The 21,061-nt window shown below is 37.6% G+C and overlaps 1 protein-coding gene across 4 annotated transcripts in view; it reads left to right on the forward strand.

The window, feature by feature from the left end:
* Positions 1 to 21,061, forward strand: part of RAB3IP (RAB3A interacting protein) — a 65,879-nt gene that overhangs the window by 5,045 nt on the left and 39,773 nt on the right. For all 4 annotated transcript variants that reach the window (XM_032295482.1, XM_032295498.1, XM_032295490.1 and 1 more), the window contains exons 2-3: positions 17,440 to 17,715; positions 18,461 to 18,719. In XM_032295482.1, coding sequence (XP_032151373.1) covers positions 17,465 to 17,715; positions 18,461 to 18,719 — 510 coding nt within the window. In that variant the 5' untranslated portion in view covers positions 17,440 to 17,464. The remainder of the gene's footprint in view (positions 1 to 17,439; positions 17,716 to 18,460; positions 18,720 to 21,061) is intronic.

Below are 21,061 nucleotides of genomic sequence, written 5' to 3' on the forward strand. Positions count from 1 at the left end.
CCCATTACTTTTTTCTTCTTTCTTAGATCTTTACAAAATCATACATTTGTGTTGTACTTTACAATGTATACAACATTTTTACATTGATATGCCATTTGATTTTCTCAAATGTAGGCAGGGGAGATGATATCACTACCATTGTAGATGTCAAAACTGAAGCTTAGAGATATTAAATGACTTGTACCAGTTCACACAGCTTGTCAGTGAAGGACTAGAAGGAAAGTTTTCTGAAGTTAGTCTGTTCAAATGCTCAGGTTTTCTCAAACTTGTTTCTCCAGTTTTGATACTCTTGCAATGTGCTTACTGTTTCATTTCTATCTTTTTCAGCAAAAATGTAGCCTGACTGTCTCCACTCTTCACTGCTTTGCCATTCATTCCTTCTGTAAAGACTTGTTTGTTTATTCAATCAGTGCATACTTCAGTGCCTATTGAATGTTTACTTGTCATATATTCTTAAGAGGATATACAAAATGAGGCTTCCACTTTTGAGAAAAAGAAATTTCAAAAATGATTTTTTATTATACTTAAAGTTCTGGGATACATTGTACAGAATGTACAGGTTTGTTACATAGGTATACATGTGCCATGGTGGTTTGCTGTACCCATCAGCCCGTCATCTACATTAGATATTTCTCCTAATGCTATCTCTTCCCTTCCCCCTCATAACTCAACAGGCCCGGGTGAGTGATGTTCCTTTCCCTGTGTCCGTATGTTCTCCTTGTTCAGCTCCCACTTATGAGTAAGAACATGTGGTGTTTGGTTTTCTGTTCCTGTGTTAGTTTGCTGAGAATGATGGTTTTCAGCTTTATGTTCCTGTGGAAAATGATTTTTCAATATTTCTGTTAAATATTAAATTCTGTTAAATTTTAAATAAATATTTAATTACAAATATTTATTTGTAATTATTTGTAGTTAAATATTTAATTACAAATATTAAATATTTAATTACAAATAATTATAAATATTTGTAATTAAATACAACATAATTGTTTTTAATTACATATTTGTAATATTTAATTACAAATATTTATTAAATATAAAAAAGAATGAAAATTATTTATTTTACAGCTTTAACATTGGGCCTCATAGGTACCGTGCTGTTTGGTGATGGTCAGTTGAAGAATGTTAGGATAATTACAAATATGTATTTGTAATTAAATACAACGTAATATTAGTTCATATGTTTAGAGCATTTTCTGAAAACCCTCAACATAACACTCTGCAATAACTAACATATCTACAATTGTCAGATTGTACACTGAAGTATTATGGAATTAGACTGGTGCGGTGGCTCACACCTGTAGTCCCAGCACTTTTGGAGGTCCAGGCAGACAGATTACTTGAGGTCAGGAGTTCATGACAAGACTGGTCAACATGGTGAAACTCTGTCCATCTCTACTCCAAATACAAAAAATTAGCTGGGTGTGGTGGTGGGCTACTCTGGAGACAGAGGTTGCAGTGAGCCAAGATTGTGCCACTGCACTCTAGCCGGGATGACAGAGCGAGACTGCATCTCAAAAAAAAAAAAAAAAAAAAGGTATTGTGGAATTAGTGGAGATTTAATTGTGGTCTAGTTTAATAAAAATGGAAAAGTTGTATAGCCTGATCGACCATTTGACTAATTTTGCCCTTGGGCTATCAATTACATTTTCATTTATAAATACAGAATGCTTCTTAAAAGACAATTGTGATTTTTTTTTTTTTTTTGTCATAACTAAAATGCTAGTTTGGGAAGCCAACTTTAAAATTATTACAAAAGTTAATGAAAAAATGACTTTATATACTTGTTTTGTTTTTTCCTCCTTTATTATACACTATTTGAACAAATCTTGAACTTTTATTTTTGAGACCATTATAATTATGGAAAGTTTCAAATAAGATAAGTAGACACAATAGTATAATGAACCTGAAAGTTTCCATCATGTAGCCCAGTAACCATCAGCAATGATAGGTCCCTATCCATCCACTTCTCTCACTTCTATATTATTTTGAAACAAATTGCAGGTCCTATATAGTTCTACCTGTAGATGTTTCAGTATGTATTTCCCAAAGATAAGAGCAGTTAACTGCAGTACTATTACAAACTTTGTTTTTTATTTATTTTTCATTTTAATCTACATTTCTTGATTTTATTATTACAAACTTAAAAAAATTAACGTTAATTCCTTGGTTATAAAATATCTACACTTAAAAAAATACACGGGAATATGGGTACTATAGTAAATTCAAGTTTCCGTTTATTTTGATTTGTATGCTTTCCCGCCACCCCCCCCCCCCCAAGTCCTGTAGGGAGCTGAATAAGTATTCTTAAATTCTGGCATAGTAGCAAAATGGAAATAATAACAAAAATAATATGAGGGAAAAGAATAGAAAGAACACAAAGCAGTAGCAAATGCTCATTTCAATAGCAGTGCTTTTGAGAAACTTCAGTTTTGTCCCTGTGAAAGTAAAAGAAAGGTTCAGATATTAAACATGATTCTGTTTGTATTGTTCACTCCCGCCCTTTTAAAAAAAAATACTTTTAAGTTCTGGGATACATGGACAGAACATGCAGGTTTGTTGCATAGGTACACACGTGCCATGGTAGTTTGCTGCACCCAGGATTGTTCACTTCTTAGAGATCCTTTCTGTGATTTAACCTTTATTCCCATCTCCCTACTCCCTATCCATTTCACCTTCTAAGTGTATTTTAGATGTAGTGGAGTTAGGTGTTGGAGTCAGACACACCAGGATTTGAATACTAGCTCTGTTACTTTTTGGCTATTTGACAAAATTAATCTCTCTGAGCCTTAGTTTTTTATATCTGTAAAATAGGGATAAGAACCATTTCAAATGAATGCTCTGAAGATTAACTGGAATAACTGTGTATTTGTGGATACATATAAATGAAACCGTTTTGAATGTTTTCCATCTGTATATATGCCTCCATCCCCTCAGTCCCAGTGCATGACCTTGGCATTAGATCAGACAGTTATTACTATTTTTTTTTTGAGACAGAGTCTCACTCTGTTGCCAGGCGCTAGGCTGGAGTGCAGTGGCACAATCTCGGCTCACTGCAACCTCCGCCTCTCAGGTTCAAGCAATTCTTCTGCCTCAGCCTCCCGAGTAACTGGGACTACAGGTGCACGCCACCGCACCCAGCTAGTTTTTGTATTTTTGGTAGAGACGGGGTTTCACCATGTTGGCCAGGATGGTCTCGATCTCTTGACCTCATGATCTGCCCACCTCGGCCTCCCAAAGTGCTGGGATTACAGGCTTGAGCCACCGCGCCCAGCCCAGACAGTTATTTTTTTTTTCTTTCTTTTTTCCCGTTTATTTGTTTTATTGCATTTTAGGTTTTGGGGTACATGTGAAGAACATGCAAGATTGTTGCATAGGTACACACGTGGCAGTATGATTTGCTGCCTTCCTCCCCATCACCTACATCTGGCATTTCTCCCCTTGCTATCTCTCCCCAGCTCCTCACCCCCCACCGTCCCTCCCCTATTTCCCCCCAACTGACCCCAGTGTGTAGTGCTCCCCTCCCTGTGTCCACGTGTTCTCATTGTTCAACACCCACCTATGAGTGAGAACATGCGGTGTTTGATCTTCTGCTCTTCTGTCAGTTTGCTGAGAATGATGGTTTCCAGGTTCATCCATGTCCCTACAAAGGACCCAAACTCATCATTTTTTATGGCTGCATAGTATTCCCTGTTGTATATGTGCCACATTTTCCTTGTCCAGTCTATCGTTGGTGGGCATTTGGGTTGGTTCCAGGTCTTTGCTGTTGTGAACAGTGCCCCAGTGAACATACATGTGCATGTGTCTTTATCATGGAACAATTTATAATCCTTTGGGTATATACTTCGTAATGGGATTGCTGGGTCAAATGGAATTTCTATTTCTACATCCTTGAGGAATCGCCAGACTGTCTTCCACAATGGCTGAACTAATTTACATTCCCACCAGCAGTGTTAAAAGTGTTCCTATTTCTCCACATCCTCTCCAGCATCTGTGGTCTCCAGATTTTTTAATGATTGCCATTCTAACTGGCATGAGATGGTATCTATCTCAGTGTGGTTTTGATTTGCATTTCTCTAATGACCAGTGATGATGAGCATTTTTTCATGTTTGTTGGCCTCATATATGTCTTCTGTTGAAAAGTGTCTGTTCATATCCTTTGCCGATTTTTAAATGGGTTGGTTTGTTTATTTCTTGTAAATATGTTTTAGTTCTTTGTAGATTATGGATATTAGTCCTTTGCCAGATGGGTAGATTGCAAAAATTTTTCCCATTCTGTTGGTTTCCTGTTCACTCTAATGATTGTTTCTTTTGCTGTGCAGAAGCTCTGGAGTTTAATTACATCCCATTTTTCTGTTTTGGCTTTTGTTGCCAATGCTTTTGGTGTTTTAGTCATGAAGTCCTTGCCTATTCCTGTGTCCTGAATGTTTTTGCCTAGGGTTTCTTCTAGAGTTTTTATGGTGTTAGGTCTTATGTTTAAGTCTTTAATCCATGAGGAGTTAATTTTATTGTAAGGTGTCAGAAAGGGGGCCAGTTTCTGCTTTCTGCACATAGCAAGTCAGTTACAACACCATTTATTAAACAGGGAATCCTTTCCCCATTGCTTGTTTTTGTCAGGTTTGTTAAAGATGAGATGGTTGTAGATGTGTGGCGTTGCCTCTGAGGCCTCTGTTCTGTTCCATTGGTCTATATCTCTGTTTTGGTACCAGTACCATGCTGTTTTGATTACTGTAGCCTTGTAGTATAGTTTGCAGTCAGGTAGTGTGATGCTCCAGCTTTGTTCTTTTTGCTTAGAATTGACTTGGCTATGCGGGCTTTCTTTTGGTTCCATATGAAGTTTAAGGTGTTTTGTTCCAGTCCTGTGAAGAAGGTCATAAGTAGCTTGATGGGGATAGCATTGAATCTATAAATTACTTTTCACAATATTGATTCTTTCTTACCATGAGCATGGAATGTTTTTCTGTTTGTGTCCTCTCTTATTTCCTTGAACAGTGGTTTGTAGTTCTCCTTGAAGAGGTCCTTCACGTCTTTGTTAGTTGTATTTCTAGGTATTTTATTCTCCTTGTAGCAATTGTGAATGGAAGTTTGCTCTTGATTTGGCTCTCTGTTAGTCTTTTATTGGTGTATAGGAATGCTTGTGATTTTTGCACATTTATTTTGCATCCTGAGACTTTGCTGAAGTTGCTTATCAGTTTCAGGAGATTAGGGCTGAGATGATGGGATCTTCTAAATATACAATCATGTCATCTGCAAATAGAGACAATTTGATTTCCTCCTTTCCTAATTGAATACTCTTTATTTCTTTTTCTTGCCGGATTGCTCTGGTTAGAACTTCCAATGCTATATTGATTAGGAGTTGTGAGAAAGGGCATCCTTGACTAGTGCCGTATTTCAAAGGGAATACTTCTATTTTTTGCCTGTTTAGTATGATATTGGCTGTGGGTTTGTTGTAAATAGCTTCTATTATTTTGAGATACATTCCATCAATACCCAGTTAATTGAGAGTTTTTAGCATAAAGGGCTGTTGAATTTTGTCAAAGGCCTTCTCTGTATCTATTGAGATAATCATGTGGTTTTTGTCTTTGGTTCTTTTTATATGGTGGATTACGTTTATAGGCTTGTGTATGTTGAACCAGGCTTGCGTCCCCAGGATGAAGCCTACTTGATTGTGATGGATAAGCTTTTTGATGTGCTATTGCAATCGGTTTGCCAGTATTTTATTGAAGATTTTTGTATCTGTGTTCATCATGGATATTGGCCTGAAGTTTTCTTTTTTATGTTGAGTCTCTGCTGGGTTTTGATATCAGGATGATACTGGTCTCACAGAATAATTTGGGAAGGATTCCCTCTTTTTGTATTGTTTGGAATAGTTTCAGAAGGAGTGGTAACAGCTCCTCTTTGTACGCCTGGTAGAATTCTGCTGTGAACCCGTCTGGACCTAGACTTTTTTTGGTTAGTAGGCTATTAATTGCTGCTTCAACTTCAGCCCTTGTTATTGGTCTATTTAGGGTTTCAAATTCTTCCTTGTTTAGTCTTGGGAGAGTGCAAGTGTCCAGGAATTTATCCATTTCCTCCAGATTTACTGGTTTATGTGCATAGAGTTGTTTGTAGTAATCTCTGATGGTAGTTTGTATTTCTGTGGACTCATTGGTGATATCTCCTTTATTGTTTTTTATTGCATCTATTTGATTCTTCTCTCTTTTATTAATCTGGCTAGTGGTCTATTTTGTTGATCTTTTCAAAAAACCAGCTCCTGGATTTATTGATTTTTTTATAGGGTTTTTTTGTGTCTCTGTGTCATTAAGTTCTGCTCTGATCTTAGTTATTTCTTGTCTTCTGCTAGCTTTTGAGTTTTTTTAATCTTTCTCCTTTAGCTCTTTCAATTTTGATGATAGGGTGTCGATTTTAGATCTTTGCTCGCTTCTCATGCATTTATTCCTATAAATTTCTCTCTAGACACTGCTTTAAATGTGTCCCAGAGATTCTGGTTTGTTGTGTCTTCATTCTCGTTGGTTTAGAAGAACATCTTTATTTCTGCCTTCACTTCATTGTTTATCCAGTCGACATTCAGGAGCCAGTTCAGTTTCCTTGAAGTTGTACAGTTCTGAGTTAGCTTCTTAATCCTGAGTTTTAATTTGATTGCATTGTGGTCTGAGAGACTGTTATTATTTCTGTTCTTTTACTTTTGCTGAGGCATGATTTAGTTCCAATTATGTGGCCAATTTTAGAGTGGGTGTGATGTGGTGCTGAGAAGAATGTATATTTCGTGGCTTTGGGATGGAGAGTTCTGTAGATGTCTATTAGGTTTGCTTGGTCCACATCTGAGTTCAAGTCCTGGATACCCTTGTTAATTTTCTGTCTTGTTGATCTGTCTAATACTGACAGTGTAGTGTTAAAGTCTCCCACTATTATTGGGTGGGAGTCTAAGTCTCTTCATAGGTTGTTAAGAACTTGCTTTATGTATCTGGGTGCTCCTGTATTGGGTGTGTATATATTTAGGATCATTTGTTCTTGTTGTATTGATCCTTTTACCATTATGTAATGCCCTTCTTTGTCTCTTTTGATCTTTGTTGGTTTAAAGTCCATTTTGTCGGAGACTAGGTTCTTTTTGCTATCCATTTGCTTGGTAAATCTTCATCCCTTTATTTTGAGTTTATGTTTGTTTTGCACATGATACGGGTTTCCTGAATACAGTACACCGATGGGTCTTGACTTTTTTTTTTTGTTTGTTTTTTTTGTTTTTGAGACGGAGTCTCGCTCTTGTTACCCAGGCTGGAGTGCAATGGCGCGATCTCAGCTCACCGCAACCTCCACCTCCTGGGTTCAGGCAATTCTCCTGCCTCAGCCTCCTGAGTAGCTGGGATTACAGGCACGCACCACCATGCCCAGCTAATTTTTTTGTATTTTTAGTAGAGACGGGGTTTCACCATGTTGACCAGGATGGTCTCGATCTCTTGACCTCGTGATCCACCCGACTCGGCCTCCCAAAGTGCTGGGATTACAGGCTTGAGCCACCGCGCCCGGCCCGGGTCTTGACTTTTTATCCGATTTGCCACTCTATGTCTTTTGACTAGGGCATTTAGCCCATTTACATTTAAGACTAATGTTATTATGTGTGAATTTGATCTTGCCATTTTGATGCTACTTGGTTGTTTTGCCCATTAGTTGATGTAGTTTCTTCATTGTGTCATTGGTCTTTACCATTTGGTACATTTTTGAAGTGGCTGGTACTGGTTGTTCCTTTCCATGCTTAGTGCTACTTTCAGGAGCTGTTGTAAGGCAGGCCTGGTGGTGACAAAATCTCTCAGCAGTTGCTTTTCCATAAAGGATTTTATTTCTCCTTCACTTATGAAGTTTAGTTTGTCTGGATATGAGATTCTAGGTTGAAAGTTCTTTTCTTTAAAGATGTTGAAAATTGGTCCCCACTCTTCTGGCTTGCAGGGTTTCTGCCAAGAGATCCACTGTGAGTCTGATGGGCTTCCCTTTGTGGGTAACCCTGTTGTATTTGACCGAGCGTAGAAAGTTAGCACCAAGACAAAAGTATGCCAGATTGCAGGGTCATTTATTATGCCGGCGACCACAGAGGACTCACGTCTCTCCAACCTGTGGCGTCAAAAGGAGGGTGCCAAGACTTTTTATACCTGAAAAACCACCTTGGGAGTGGGGGTGAAGAGCGGGGATGGGGATGAAATGGTTTCGGACATTCCAAGGGCTAGGGGATTCTGTGATTCACCTCCTGGGCGGAGACAAGGGCAGGGGTCTCCGGACATTCCTTGGTCTAGGGGACTTTTGTCATTCTGTTTGTTACTTCAGTGGTTTACAGAAGTCAAGATATACATTTGTTTACACATTGTCTGGGTGGTGATAGAAGTCACAGATTTTAGCAGTTACTGATAAGAAAAGGTAAGCAGCTTTACATAGTTTTGCAGAACAAACTAGCAGTTCTATTTACAGCGGCCAAGAACAGTAGTTATTGTGAGGAGAATGGGGCAGCCATTGCAACTTATTTAAAAACAGTTTTGCATTTTATAAAAATAGCGTTGCTCAGATCCTGGCTCCAGGCCAGCACAATATCACAACCCCACCTTTCTTTCTGGCTGCCCTTAGCATTTTTCCTTCATTTCAACCCTGGTGAATCTGATGATTATGTGACTTGGGGTTGCTCTTCTTGAGAATATCTTTGTGGTGTTTTCTGTCCTGGACTTGAATGTTGGCCTGCCTTGCTAGGCTGGGGAAGTTCTCCAGGATAATATCCTGAAGAGTGTTTTCCAGCTTGGATTTATTCTCTCTGCCACATTCAGATCACATTCAGGTCCATCTATCAAATGTCAATTAGGTCTTTTCACATAATCCCATATTTCTTGGAGGCTTTGTTCATTTCTCTTCACTCTTTTTTCTCTAATCTTGCCTTCTCATTTTATTACATTGAGTTGATCTTCAGTCTCTGATATCCTTTCTTCTGCTTGGTCGATTCAGCTACTGAAACTTGTGTGTGCTTCACAAAGTTGTCATGTTGTGTTTTTCAGTGCCATTAAGACGTTCATGTTCTTCTCTAAGTTGGTTATTCTAGTTAGTATTTTGTCTAACCTTTTTTCAAGGTTCTTAGTTTCTTTGCATTGGGTTAGAACATGGTCTTTTAGCTCAGAGTTTGTTATTACCCACCTTTTGAAGCCTGCTTCTGTCAATTCATGAGACTCATTCTCAATCCAGCTTTGTTCCCTTGCTGGTGAGGAGTTGTGATCCCTTGGAGGAGGAGAGGCATTCTGGTTTTTGGTGTTTTCATCCTTTTTGCACTGGTTTTTTCCCATCTTAGTGGATTTATCTACCTGTGGTCCTTGTAGTTGGTAACTTTCGGATGGGATCTCTGAGTGGACGTCCTCTTTTTGATGTTGAAGCTATTTCTTTCTGTTTTTTAGCTTTCTTCTAATAGTCACACCCGTCTGCTACAGGACTGCTGGAGGTCCACTCTAGACCCTGCTTGCCTGGGAATCACCTGTGGGGGCTACAGAACAGTAAGGGTTCCTGTCAGTTTCTTCTTCTGTTGTCTTCGTCCCAGAAGGGTACTCACCAGATGTCAGTCAGAGCTCTCCTTTATGAGGTACCACTTTGGATCTTTGGGGGTTGGGGAGCTGCTTGAGGAGATAGTCTGTCCCTTATCAGAGCTGAAGTGCTATGCTGGGAGCTCCATTGTTCCATTCAGAGCTGCTGGGCAAATACGTTTTAAGTCTGCTGCAGCGGAACTCATAATCGCCTCTTTTCCCAGGTGCTCTGTCCTGGGAAGGAGGGGCTTTATTTATAAGTTCCTGACATGCTGCCGCCTTTTTTCAGAGATGCCCTGCTCAGCAAGGAGGTTGTCTAGTCACAGTCTGCCAGCAGAGGCATTGCTGACCTGCTGTGGACTCTTCCCAGATGCTTTGTAAACTTCCTTGCGGTTTTGTTTACAGAGGTACAGTTAGAACTGCATTGGTGGTGACAGACTGCCTCTGTAGTGATGGACTGCCTCAGTAATGGTGGACGCCCTTTGTCCCACAGAGCTGGACTGTCCTGGGTCCAGCTGCACTTGCCTGAAACTCTGAATCCAGAGCATTTCAGATTGCTGGTCTTTGTGGGGGTGGGACCCACTGAGCCAGATCATCTGGCCCCCTGCTTTCAGCCCCCTTCTTTTCAGCTAAATGGGCAGCTCTGTCTCCCAGGCATTGCAGGCGCCAGTTGAAACAGTCACCAAGATTTGTGTGAGTTTTTGTGCAGAAACCCACGGCGCAGGCTGAGACAGCCATGTTGGAAACTGGTGGCACTTTTCAGCCCGGGAATCTCCTGATCTGTGGGTGGCAAAAACTGTGGGAGAGGCATGGTATCTGAACTGGAGTGCTGGAGTGGATGGAAAAGCCCCGGATGGCCTCTGTTGGCTAGGGAGGAGGGTCCTCCGCAATTGTACTTTCCGGGTGACACAGTGCCCTACTCTGCCTTGCTTGCCCCTCTTGGGCTACACGCACTGTGCAAACAGTCCCATTGAGATGCATCTGGTACCTCATTTGGAAATGTGGTGGTAACTCACCCTCTGCCTTTCTTTCCCTGGGAACTGTGCTCCAGAGCTGTTCCTTTACTGACATCTTGGATCTCTCCAAAGCTTCTATATGTTTAAAGGGCAAAAGGTTTTCAGACCAGTGAGTTTGGCCACTCATTACCAGCTAAATTACATTTTGTGGAAATTTCACATGCTTGAAATAGGGATTAAATTTAATCTCAAATTAATCCTTTTTTCTGAAGTGACTTGAATTTAAACAGTATTTAAATGTATTTAAATAAATTGTAAGTTAGAAGCATTGCTTAGAGGCTTCGTTCTAAGTGCTGTATAGCAGGGGTTCCCATTCCCTGGGCTGTGGACAAGTAGTGGTCTGTGGCCTGTTAGGAACTGGGCGGCACAGCAGGAGGTAAGCAGAAGAAGGTAAGTGGCCGACCAGTGAGAATTCCCACCTGACCTCCGCCTCCTGTTGGATCAGCAGTGGCATTAGATTCTCATAGGAGTGCGAACCCTATTGTGAACTGCACCTGTGAGGGATCTAGGTTGTGTGCTTCTTAGGAGAATCTAAAGCCTGATGATCTGAAGTGGAACAATTTCATCCCAGAATCCTCTTCCCTGTCTGTGGAAAAATTGTCTTCCATGAAACTGGTCCCTGATGCCAAAAAGGTTGGGGACTGCTGTAATATAGTATTACCTCTTTTAATTTTCATCCTGTTAGGTAGCAAAATAAAGGCACAGATTTCCAGATGAGAGAGCCTAGGCTCAGATTGTCTCAGTCATTTGATAGAAGCAGGATTCCTCTCTTGGAGGCTTATCCTTTATGTTCATAGCTTGTGCTCCAGCTAATGGAGTATCTGCATTTTCTATAAATGTTTTGCTTTCACACATTGGACATGTCTGGAAAGCCCTTATAAAGGTCTTGTGTTTCACATTTCCTGCTTGTTATTTAAGTTTTTTCTTTGTTTTTATTTTTTCAGGAATTCTTTGCCTCTGATTTATTTGTCCTTCCCATGTGGTCTCTGAGCTTGTTTGACTCTTCCATGGCATTTATCATGTATCATTGCCTCTATTTGTCAGTCTCCTACTCTATTAGGCTGTTTGAAGGCAGAGTAGATTGTTCATCTTCTTTCCCCAGAGCCTCACACAGATTAGGTCATTAGTAAATACTTTTTGAAAGAAGGGCTGAAATACTGTGTTTATGCAGGAAAAATAGGGTTAATGTTGCAGGCATGAGGGATTTTAATTCAAAACTAAGAGAAATATTTTCACTAGAACAGTGGAACAATGGAATAACAAAGCAGTTTTACTTAATAGTAGCAAGTGTGTGGTGGTGGTGAAGAGCTTGGACGATAGGGTCTAATAACTGCAGGCATTCATTCTGACTAAGCTGCAGTTTCCTCAGCTGTAGGTGCACTGGAACTATACTTAAAATTCAGTAAGTGCTCAACAAATACTAGCTATTATGGGAGAAGCCACCTTAATTTCCTGTGAGATTGGGGCTGGTAGTTGAATGACTCAGCTCCTTGGCTCCCGTTCCCTTCCTCTCTCCCTGGGTTATTTTGAAGCAAATCCAAGTAATCTTATTTCATCTGTAAATACTATAATGTATATCTTTAAAAGGTAAGGATTTAAAAAATATAACCATTATGCCGTTATTACCCCTAAAATTAACTGTAATTCCTAATAATATAATTTGGTTTTACAGTTGGTTTATTCAAAGAAGAATCCAAACAAGGATTCTTATGTTTAATTATTTCTCTTAAGTCTATAAATTCTCTCTACTTCCTTTTTTTTTTTTTTTTTTTAAATTTTTTACAGTTTATTGGAAACACCAGGAGGTTTGTTTGGGAGAGTTTCCAAAGTCTAGATTCTGCTGGTTTTTTTTTTTTTTTTTTTTTTTTTTTTTTCTCTGTTTTTTTTTTATATTTTTTTTTTTCCTCTTTTTTTACTATAAACTGATGAATCAAGAGGCTTGTTTGGTTTGGGATCTTTTTCTTTTTTTTTTTTTTTTTTCCTAGAGGGGCCACATGCTTCATTAATGTCAGTGATGTTCATTTCTTATTTACTACATAAATAGATAATGTGTGATTGTCTCCCTTTTTGTGACAAGATGTGATCAGTGAGTTCAGGTGCTGTCATTCTGATTCATTAAAGTTCCTCAAACAAAACCTTTTACCTTGTGGTTTTAATAGTTATTTAAATAATTACTGCTCTAAATCCGTTATTTCATTAAGATTTCAAAGTTATATTTATTAAGTGGAACTTTTAAAATGAACTTTTTTTCATGATCTGTTCAGTTCCTTGATGTACAGGAAAGCAAGATAAATACTTCATTCTTCATTTTATTTACCTATTTTGAAAGTAATAAATTGGTTTCATAGCATTGATCAAAGAACGCCAGTGAGGTAGTTTGCTTTATTTTTAGTGTCATTATGACCTCATGGATTTAAAAATTTTTACCTTTCATTTCTTTGCAGATGTTATCCTTTTTGATGTTCAGATTGTCCCATCTTTGATTAGTGGGAGTCCTTTTGATATCAGTCCAGTAGTTTTTGATAGTGTACTTGCTTTCTGGTATAACAAGATGTTCCAGGGTCCTTTTGTACATTTCTGTCCCAGGCTAGAATCAGCCATTTTGCCCAGGAGCCTGTGTTCTTTTTTGGAGGATGTGGTATTACTCTGAGTATGTGGGTGCTCATTGCTCCTGAATTGGTCAGTGTTGCTATGCCTTTTCATTGGATAAAGTTAGAATTTTTTTCCTAGTGTTTCTGAGTCAAATTTAGGCTTCCCGGATTTAATTCTTTGATTTTATATTTTTTTTTGGTTTTTCTAATTTGCTGAAAATCTTAGTTCCAGATGATATTAGCATAACTTATTTGCTTCATCTTATAACAAAATTTTAGAATAATGGCATTAATATTGCTACTATTATTAACATTGAAAATAGTTGATGACTTTTTTTCACTTCCTTTTAGTTTTAGAATACATTCCATTAGCGATATATATATTGTTATGTTTGAAAATCACTTGAAGTAGTTCTTTTCTGTGTAGTTAAGCAACCATCTCAGTACACAAATTTACTTGCTTTATGTTTAAGGATTATTTTTTAAACTTTAACTTTGTTTTATTGTTTACATGGTTCTAAGCTCAAAATCAAATCTGTAAAGCAAGGTATTTTCAGAAGAAAGTCTAACTTTCATGTCTTTTCATTCTATTATCTCTTCTTCTTTTGCTTGCTTTTTCTTTTTTTGAGACAGGGTCTTGCCCTGTCACCCAGGTTGGAGTGCAGTGGTATGATCAAAGCTCACTGTAACCTCAAATTCCTCGACTCAAGCCATCCTGTCATCTTAGCCTCCCAAGTGGCTAGGACTATAGGACTGCACAATCACACCCAGCTAATTTTAAAACTTTTTGTAGAGACAAGGTCTCACTGTGTTGCCCAGGCTGGTCTTTAACTTGGCCACAAGCTATCCTCCTGCCTCTGTGGGTCAAGGTTTTGGGATTACAAGTGTGATCCACTGAACCCAGCCCTTCCATTAAAACACACACACACACACACACACACACACACACACACACACATACACACGCATATAAAGTCATATTTTTATTCTTTTTAAGATAAAAGGTAGTATACTATACACAGTTACCCTGTTTTTTAACTTACTGGTGTTACAGGTGTGCACCACCATGCCCTGCTAATTTTTGGTATATCTTAAAGGTCACTTCATAGTGATATATGGATATGTATTTTACATCTCTGCAGTGCTTCATTATGAGGATGTACCCTCGCTCATTAAGTCAGTCTTTTGCAGTTACAAAGAGTGCTGCTTGTGATTTTGCCAGTTTATCTTTAGGATAAAGACCCAGGAGTGGCATTTGGGTCACAGGTTTAATATCATTTACAGTTATTGCTAAATTTTCCTCCATAGGATTTATACTATTTTGTTTTTCCAGAATGCAAGTGCTTTTACATTTTATGATTCAGTGAACCTTCAGGATATAGAGAGGTGAATTCAAAGTATATGGGATAGAAGAAAGAATCATAGTTACTGATTAAAATGTCAAAGTTTAGTGTAAATGTAATGCAGGGGGTTTTTATGCTAATGAATTGTTTAGTGTACTTGCTTGAACCATATTCAAGTGAAAATGAATTATGCGCTTTGAATATAGCTGTTTTCTTGGTGTATGTGGTTATATGGATTATGAATAAATGAAAATTCCTTTGGGTGAAAAAATAATAATGTAGGGGAATATTGAACACCTTACATTCCTTATTAATCTCATCTTTCATTTGGCATAGTGAATATTTTATGTGGAAAAAAATGGACTAATTTCATTTTGAGGCATAAACCATTTACTATTAATAAACAGTTCATTGGATTTGAAATTTGTCATTTGTTGATTGAATTGTTGCACTTTGGGTTGTCTATATGCTGGAAAGTCTGTGACACATACTAATTTGTAATTTTGAAATGATACTGAGTCAGCTTTCTTCCAACTTTACTGAAATCTTTTTGTTATCTACTTGTATTATTATTATTATTATTATTATTGCGACTGAGTCTTGCTCTGTCACCCAGGCTGGATTGCAGTGGCGTGATCTTGACTCACTGCAACCTCAACCTCCTGGGTTCAAGTGATTCTCCTGCCTGCCTCAGCCTCCTGAGTAGCTGGGACTACAGGCATGCACCACCACACCCGGCTAATTTTTTGTATTTTTAGTAGAAACCGGGTTTTACTGTGTTAGCCAGGATGGTCTTGATCTCTTGACCTCATGATCCACCTACCTCGGCCTCCCAAAGTGCTGGGATTACAGTACTTACATTATTTTTAGCACTTTTTATTAAGGATTTGAGAGTTAAATTTTTCAGCTAGTTTAACAAATGAATACTTCTGTATTTTATGGAAGAAATGATGTACTGTATTAGTGGTTTTGTTTGCCTTTTTTTTTTTTTTTTTAGACAGAATCTCAGTCTGTCACCCAGGCTGAATTGCAGTGGCATGATCTGGGCTCACTGCAACCTCTGCCTCCTGGGTTCAAGTGATTCTCCTGCCTCAGCCTCCCAAGTAGCTGGGACTACAGGTGTGTGCCACCATGACTAGCTAGTTTTTGTATTTTTAGTAGAGTTGGGGTTTCACCGTGTTGGCCAGGCTGGTTTTGAACTTCTGACCTCAAGTAATCCTCCTGCCTTGGCCTCCCAAAGTGCTGGGATTACAGGTGTGAGCCACCAAGCCCGGCCTGTTTGGCATTTTTTAAGTTCCAGGAAGGTATCATTCACAACTGTCAAAGTACTGTCATAGGAAGGAAAAAATTGGAAAGAGAGATTGGATTCAGATCCTAGAAGACCTTACTTTTTAGGCTAATAAGTTTGGTCTATATTCAGCAGACAGTGGAAAATCAATGAATAATTTATATGTCATTTGGCTTTGAATTCTTGAAAGGAAAAACTTGAGTGGTACACTTGTTTGTTTCCATGTAAACTTTGTGATGTAGTTGAAATAGTTACATGAACTGTTGTTTTGCTTATGGAGAAGCTGAAGCATGTGGTATTGTTAATGACTGTGCTATAATAATTCATGTTTATTGAGGCCAGACTCTGTACCAGGTACATAGTATTTTACAAAATACTTTACATGGATTGTCTCCTTTAATCCTCACAGCAACCAGGACAAGGGAGAGACTAGGGTTATCCCCATTCTAAGACCATCAGAGGAGAAATTTAAAGCTTATAGAAATGAAACACATGATCCAGGATTGGATCCTGTACATATAAATGATATTATTGGACCAATTAGTGAAATTTGAATGGGGCCTATTGATTAGTTACTAATTTTGATCAATGTTAACTTCCAGATTTTGATGATGATTTTGTAGTTAGATAGGAGAATGTCCTTGTACTTAGATACACACACATACACAGATACACACACACACATACACACACACACACACACACACACACTGTGTATATGTATACACTGAGATATTAAGTGGGCATCATGTCTGAAACATTCTCAAATGGCTCGAAAATGTTAAGTCTCATAATCTAGGTGACAGGTATGAGAGAGTATATGTGTGTCTTTACTGCCTTTCTACTTACTGTAACCAAGGTCATGTATAATAATAAAGTTAAATATAAATTCAGGAGATCTGTGGCACAGCAGGATGACTATAGTTCATGACGATTTATTGTAAATTCTTGAAAATTGCAGAGTGGATGTTGAGTGTTCTCATCATGAAATAATGATGTAAATAATGTATTTCTTAATTAACTAGTGTTAGCCAATTTCACAGTGTGTATGTACCTTCAAACATATTGTACATGATAAATACAGTGTTCTCTGTTAAAATAAGAGTTTTACAGCATAATACTGTTAGATTTTGTTTATTATATTTTCATAAATAGTATACTCAATGAGAGAATTTATGAACATTTAATGATTTTAAAATTTTTTAATTAAGCAAATTTTATTCCTCATATTAATTGATTTTTCTCACATTAATAGCATTACTTATCACTTTCAGGTTTCTTCTAAATCAGATTATTTGCCTTTTATAGTAGTTGTACTCTGAGATCATTTAGTAAATGTTAAGTGATTATGGTATTTTGTTTTTGTTTTTGTTTTTTTTGGGGGGACAAGGTCTTGCTCTGTTATCCAGCCGGAGTGCAGGATTGTGATCATGGCTCACTGCAGCCTCCATTTGGGCTCAAGCAATACTCCCACCTCATCTTCCCGAGTAGCTGGTACTACAGGCATGTACCACCATGTGATTGTGGTTTTTTAAAAAAAGTCTCTTTTATTGTAAGCTTATAATTTATGACCAGCTATTAAACACATTTTATAATTTATACATTTTAATTTAGTTTTAAATGTTATCTAAAAATAAGTATCTGCTTTTTGTTTTAACATAGGTTATCTTATGATGAGGCTTTTGCTATGGCTAATGATCCCTTGGAAGGCTTCCATGAAGTAAACCTTGCTTCACCTACTTCTCCGGATCTTCTTGGTGTGTATGAATCAGGAACTCAAGAGCAGACTACCTCACCAAGTGTCATCTACCGGCCACACCCTTCAGCTTTATGCTCTGTACCTATCCAGGCAAATGCGTTAGATGTTTCTGAACTTCCTACACAACCCGTGTATTCATCCCCCAGACGTTTAAATTGTGCGGAAATATCTAGTATCAGGTAGGAAATAATTAAATCACTTATTTTGGTTTATTATTTTTTAAATGGACAGTTTGCTGAGTTACCATATTTTTAGTTTTACTATTTTTAGAAAATTTTAAATAACATAAGTGTGCCTATGTAAAGAAATACATGATAATGTTCTAGAATAGAGGTTGACAAACTTTTTATGTGAAGGACCAGATAGTAAATATTTTAGGCTTTGCAAGCCATACAGTCTCTGTTGCAGCTATTCAACTCTGCCTTTAGAATTTGAAAGCAGCCATAGGCAGTATGTAAATGAATGAAGTGGCTGTGCTCCAATAAAACTTTATATATGGATGCAGAATTTTGAATGTCATTTAATTTTCATGTGTTGCAAAATATTCTTTTAAAGATTTCTTCTCAACTATTTGAAATTGTAAAAAGTATACTTGGCTCATTGATGCCTTATAAAAACAGGTGAAAGGCTTGGTTTAGCCTGCAGGCTGTAGTTTGTTGACCCCTGTTCTTGAATAGCACTGTCCTGTAGAACTTTCTTTGTTGATGAAAATGTTCTATTTCTGTGCTATCTAATATGAATGATAGGCATTAACCACATGTAGCTGTTGAACACTTGAAATGTGGCTGATATGACTGAGGACATACTATTTATTTAAATATAGAGACTGCCAAATTAGATAGTACAGTCTAGAGCTGTATGCGTAAGACAGTTCTATTTGCGCCTATGCTGGTATTTTCTGAAAAAGGTTTCTCTCCTTTACAGCTTTCATGTTACAGACCCAGCACCTTGTTCTACCTCTGGAGTCACAGTTGGGTTAACTAAATTATCTACAAGAAAGGACAACTATAATGCAGAGAGAGAGTTTTTACAGGGTGCTACTATAACAGAGGTTTGCGATGGCAGCGATGATATTTTTGGGTTGAGTACTGATAGTTTGTCTCGTTTACGAAGCCCATCTGTTTTGGAAGTTAGAGAAAAGGGCTATGAACGACTAAAAGAAGAACTTGCAAAAGCTCAGAGGGTAAGAAGATATTTTATTCTTCCATATATTATGCTAAAAATTAGTATTTCTCCATGGGGTGAGGCAACCTGCAGAAATGAAATCATGACAGTTGTACTCTTATCCTTCACATATGCCCATTCTCAGCTCCTGTTAGGTAGTATGTAGGAATTCGTGAAATTGGTTGGGTAGTAAAGAAGTTCATCTAAGACTACTAACTGGAAAAATGTGGTTCTGTTAACTCTTCGTGCCCCAGCTGCATTGCCTGCTTCCCTGTTTTGCATTGTCTGTAATGCAGATTTAGTGGGTTATATTCCACATTTGGGGTTTTCCCTCCTTATCATGTGGCTGAGTAGATGGTTATTTACTTGAAGTCATTCAGTCTAAGTCATTTTGTTTTGAGGAGTTTCAGCTGAGTTTGAATATTTTCTGTATCTTACCTTGTAGAATTTTCTTTTCTTGGTAAATTGTTCTGTTTCCCATGTGGTTTGTCTTTAAAGTTTCTGCTATTTATTTCCAAACTTGGGGTCATATCTTATTCTTTTTCTGAGTCTGCGGTTAAATTTCAAAGGGAAATTTATTGAATGAAATACATACATTAGAAAACAGGAAAAGTCTCAAATGGACAATCTGAGCTTCCACTTTAAAAACCTATAAAAAGAATAGCAAAATAAAACCAGAGCAAGTAGAAGGAAGGAAACAATAAAGATAAGAGCAAAAATCAATGAAATTGGTAACAGAAAAGATAGAGAAAAGGAAAGAAAATGTTGGTTCTTTAAGAATATTAATAAAATTGACAGACCTTTAGCTAGACTGATAAGAAGACAGATTATCAGTAGCAGGAGTGAAATGCAGGGTGTCACAGAGATGAAAAGTATAATGGAAGGATGTGAAACACTGCATATATAAACTTGACAACCTAGGTGAAATACCAGTTCACATTTAGAAAATTGAGAAGATAGGGCACACATTCTACAGGTGTAATTTCCAGCATAGTGTGACATTTCACAACCATATATTCCCACTCTTTCCCTAGTATACTTGTCTCTCATGAGTGTAATATGTTCATTTTTTTGATCCTCAGTTCCTTTGCAAAGGAAAGGGATGTGATGAGATGTGGTTACATTTTGTTTCTGTCATCTGGCTCAGCCTTTGTTGTCTTAATAGATGGTATTTTAGTAAAATCACACATTATGTAGAGGTAAGATTTTGAGTGTGTATATCTTTAAGAACATTATGGTTATTTATTGATCAGAACAGATTGCTAATCTCTTAGCTCACTTGCGAATTTCTTTTGAAATCTTTAATTTGCTGTGTTTAGAAATACTACTGAGATAATTGAAATGATGGTGTGTGAACACATATGGTGACTTTTATTATGAAGAGTATAAGGTAGTATTAATATTTACTTAGATCTCAAGGCTTGAAAAGGACTCATGAATATAAAAATATTTCCTGAATTGTGACAACTTGTGAATCAAAACTATGTCAACAGCCATTTTCTTTAGTCTTACTATCTTAAAAGAGGCCATTTTCTATCCTTTTTACTTACTAGGTTAACTGTGTCTTCCTATTTAATGTGAGTTTCTTGTAGACAGTGTATAGTTAGGTCTTGTTTTTTTATCCTTTGTAATTATCTCTGTCTTTTAATTGGTGTTTAGACCATTTACATTTACATTTAATGGATAATGATATAGTTTGATTTAAATCTGCCATCTTAATTGAATCATGGGGCAGGTCTTTCCCATGCTATTCTTGTAGTGAATAAATCTCACAAGATCTGATTTTTTAAAAATTTTAAGTTCTGAGATACACATGCAGAACGTGCAGGTTTGTTACATAGGTATATACATGCCATGGTGGTTTGCTGCACCTGTCAACCCATCTTCTACATTAGGTATTTCTCCTAATGCTATCCCACTCCTAGCCCCTTACCCCCTCCCCCCGACAGGTCCTGGTGTGATGTTCCCCTTCTTGTGTCCATGTGTTTTCATCGTTCAACTTTTCACCATTTATGAATGAGAACATGTGGTGTTTGGTTTTCAGTTCCTGTTAGTTTGCTGAGAATGATCGTATCCAGCTTCATGCCCCTGCAAAGGACATTAACTCACTCTTTTTTATGGCTGCATAGTATTCCATGGTGTATATGTGCCACATTTTCTTTATCTAGTCTATCATTGATGGGCATTTGAGTTGGTTCCAAGTCTTTGCTATTGTGAACAATGCTGTGGTAAACATATGTGTGCATGTGTCTTTATAGTAGAATGATTTATAATCCTTTGGGTATATACTCAGTAATGGGATTGCTGCATGAAATGGTATTTCTGGTTCTACGTTCTTGAGGAATCACCACACTGTCTTCC

Source organism: Sapajus apella, unplaced genomic scaffold (genome assembly GCF_009761245.1).
Source record: "Sapajus apella isolate SASKATOON/1434 unplaced genomic scaffold, GSC_monkey_1.0 scaffold2, whole genome shotgun sequence".
NCBI lineage: Eukaryota > Metazoa > Chordata > Mammalia > Primates > Cebidae > Sapajus > Sapajus apella.